Source organism: Austrofundulus limnaeus, unplaced genomic scaffold (genome assembly GCF_001266775.1).
Source record: "Austrofundulus limnaeus strain Quisiro unplaced genomic scaffold, Austrofundulus_limnaeus-1.0 Scaffold1185, whole genome shotgun sequence".
Lineage (NCBI taxonomy): Eukaryota > Metazoa > Chordata > Actinopteri > Cyprinodontiformes > Rivulidae > Austrofundulus > Austrofundulus limnaeus.
In genome coordinates this window covers 13,224-16,658 of record NW_013953587.1, presented here as the reverse complement: position 1 = coordinate 16,658, position 3,435 = coordinate 13,224, and the positions used below count along the sequence as shown (strand labels likewise).

Below are 3,435 nucleotides of genomic sequence, written 5' to 3'. Positions count from 1 at the left end.
GATAATCTCCAGAAATCAATTTAAAGGGTAATAAAATAATTGCTGATGTAATATTTCCCCTATAACTGTTACGAAAACACAAAATAAGTATTTATATGTGTGTACAAGCTGTTTATATTGTCAAAAAGCCTGTGTTTTTAGGGTTATTAACAAAGTTCGTGTCCTCAGACCAGTAATTTTTGGGGTCACAAGTTTTTGCCATGGATATTTTGTGGGTCAGAAGATAAAAAGTTTGGGAACCACTGATTTAGCTGATAACATTTAATTTTGATGATTAACAGATGCGGTCGACGTTGTGGCCTTGGTCCACCTTTTCTGGCTTTCCTCTTTCTCTGGTTTATATCGGTGTTTCAGGTGATTAAACAAGCGTTGGCTAGCATTAGCTAATTACGCACAGTACGATTTTTCCCCAATCCTAAATGCAAGACATCCTGGAGACTCCCAGCTAAAAGCTCAGTGAGACGTCACTGTTCACAGAAATCTTGCTCTTTCAAAAGCCAGCAGATAACTGAGTGATTTGATGTGGCACTGGAACATGCTCGGGAGGCAGAAATCAGTCCTGTGAGGACATGAACTCAGCTCAGCTGTCACACAACAATTCAGCGAGTTTCTCCTTTCTGACGGATAGCTTGTGAGGAGGTGAAAAAGTTTTCCAGACTGAGCTGCCAGCTGTGTCACATGTCCTCTGTCCCATAAATGTGCTTGTCCAATCAAACGTCTGTTAGTCCAGGACAAGGCTGAGTTGTGTCTTCTTCTGCAGACTCATTGTGCTCAGTTTTCCYGTTTCTGTTCACTCTGCTGATATTAGTGCGACGTGCATGAGACACTTCAGTGTTTGGAGTCTGYTGATGTCAGAGGAAATCCGTTTCTCCAAAGAAACGTGGTGTCCAGACTTTTTGTCTTTTCTGTAGTGTTTCACTGAATATTAGTTCTGGTGATTCAGTCTGAGCTGTTCCAGAAACACATTGAAGACGTTCAAGACAAGTGAACTTGTAGAAGACATTTCTAGAACATGTGTGTCTCGTGTCCTGTGGTTACTGATGGTACCGATCCAATAAAACAACAACAATATGACAGATTCAGCCATACAGAAAGCGCTGCAGAAACAAGCTCACTGTTTTCCCTGGTGGCTTTTTCATTTTTTTATGTGTTTCTAACAAAGGTGGGTAGTGCTAATCCAAAAATTAGCTCTGAAATTTCTAAAGCGCTTATGAAAATATTTAGGTCCGCAACTTCAAAAGCTCTAATGCCATAGAAAAACTAGCAGAAGCTAATTTTAAAGTGCAAGTTCAATTTGATACTTACTAGCTGGCAACAATTCATGCACAATAATGCACAACACTGCCAACTAGTGGTGTATGAACCTTTTTACAGCTTAATCCTACAACCACCGATTGCTGGGGATGTGATTTCATGAAACAGAACTTTAGCTCCTGGTGTAAAAATTAAAAAGTTGTTGAGGATTGCTAGTTCGGCGGCTTCTTTGTCTTTTTCTTTTGTTTGTTGTAGATTTTTCATCAAAGAAGCATCAATAAAGTAATTTTAAAACTGTTTATTGGAAAACTGAAGCGATGCATTCTGGGTACACGACGGATTTGATTTGTGACGGGAAACTAAAGCACTGAGTACAGGAAACTATCTTCACTTCAAAATAAGAGCTTGGATTTTAAAGTTTTCCATGTAGTTGCTCCAGTTGACCACTAGATGTCAGTCTTCATCAGCATAACATCTTTAAATCATTTCTGCGTCTCTAACCCCGTTGCTTCGACCAATTACGTCAATTATTGAGCTCCAGCGTTTAAACTTTTTTTTGTTTTAAAAAAGGAGCTCCGATTGTAAAGTAAAATAAATCAATACATACAAAAATTTTAGTATGGATTACAAACGTTAACTGTTTTTGCTATTGCCTTCCTGCTACGTAAGCAGACACAAAGCATTGTGGGAAATCAGAACCATGACCCAAATCAACAGTCAGCAGGATGTATACCTTCACAATAAGTGTGTTTATCTGGGAGGGGTGCTGTTGGATAGATCACATGTGTTGTGATTCATTGACAGTCATACCTTCTGCTGTTCAAGATAATGATGACTGGTAGATAATTAGTTGTTAGTGGTACTGCATTTTAATTTTAGAAAGCACAAATCTGCTTATGAATTATAAGAATTAGTAAGACCCCTAAAGCGCAAACAAAATATTTAGGTCCGCAATTAGCGGATTTGCGCTTTAGCAGACTGGTGCCCACCACTGGTTTCTAAGGATCAGACTGAATCTAATTACACATGACTCAAACTCTGACACATCCAAACAAACACTTTCACTTTTTATAACAGCTCAGATTTGATGACCTGTTAATTAGATTCAAAAACTGATCGTATGATTTTATAAAATGTTTTGAAATAGCATCATTCAAGCAGATTCCTCCTTAATTGTCTGGAGCAGCTACCTGACTAACGGACTCACGTCTCTCGAGCGTTTCCCCATCAGTTTTAAGACCCAGTTTTCGGGTCACTGCTTTCATCACGTGGTTCTGGGGGTCTACTGCAATGGGCGTTACGGATCGCTGGGCATGAGCCGGCGCCAGGACCTGATGGACAAACCTCTCATGTACCGGACACTGGGCGAGCTGGTGGCAGAGTTCGAGAGTTCCTACAAGAGATACCAGCACACGCTAAAGAAGGTGGGGCCGATGGAGGGTTAGACCACCAGAGGGGGGCTAAGAAGCTCGAAATCAGTGTTTATAAATCATTAATAAAATTATTTTCATCTTCTCTCAGGTGAAGATTGGCTTGTACGTGCCTCACGACCCCCATGTCTTCCAGCCAATCGAATGGAAGCATTTGGTGCTGAACGCAGCCAGACTTGGAGCTCAGGAGATGAGGAAAGAACTGGAGAAACATGGCCGGGACATGAGGATGAAGGTACTTATATGCATTTGGTGTTTTAAAGTTAAAAATGACCAACTCAATCAATCAAAAGCCAAAACAATGAGCTCAGAWCATTCCTCAAAAACTGTGGTCAAATGCAGAAAAACAGGAACAGCTTTAGCACAAAAACATCCTCGCTGTCTGTCTGCATCACATCATGTGACAAGCATGACCTTTTGAATAAAGCTTTAAGAAATGAACAAAATAAAAACCTGTTGGTCATGTGTTTGTTTCGCTCTTTTCATTTTCAGTATTAGACTCAATGTTCCTTATAATCAGTGTTTTATGTCTGAAATTACTTTTTCTTGTTTGTGTGATTCTGTTGGTTAAACTGAAATTGTTTCCTCTTTTTCTTTATTTGTTGTTTTCTTTTGACATTGAACAGGGGGATATCATTATAATGTGTTTGCTTGAGAACAGGGGAGGATGTTGTTTCCTCTGGGTTGAACATGGAAACTAAACTGTCAAGAATTATTTAGGGCACAATGAGGAAGGAAGGACTGTGAGCAT

At 39.7% G+C, this 3,435-nt stretch overlaps 1 protein-coding gene across 2 annotated transcripts in view; it reads left to right on the top strand.

Moving 5' to 3' along the window:
* Window positions 1-2,440: 2,440 nt before the first annotated feature.
* vash2 (vasohibin 2) overlaps window positions 2,441-3,435 on the top strand; it is a gene marked incomplete at its 5' end in the record, with an annotated part of 11,627 nt that continues 10,632 nt past the window's right edge. For both annotated transcript variants that reach the window (XR_001312348.1, XM_014031136.1), the window contains 2 exon segments: window positions 2,441-2,678; window positions 2,776-2,919. Coding sequence is in view for 1 of the 2 variants with exons in the window: in XM_014031136.1 (XP_013886590.1) it covers window positions 2,441-2,678; window positions 2,776-2,919 (382 nt within the window).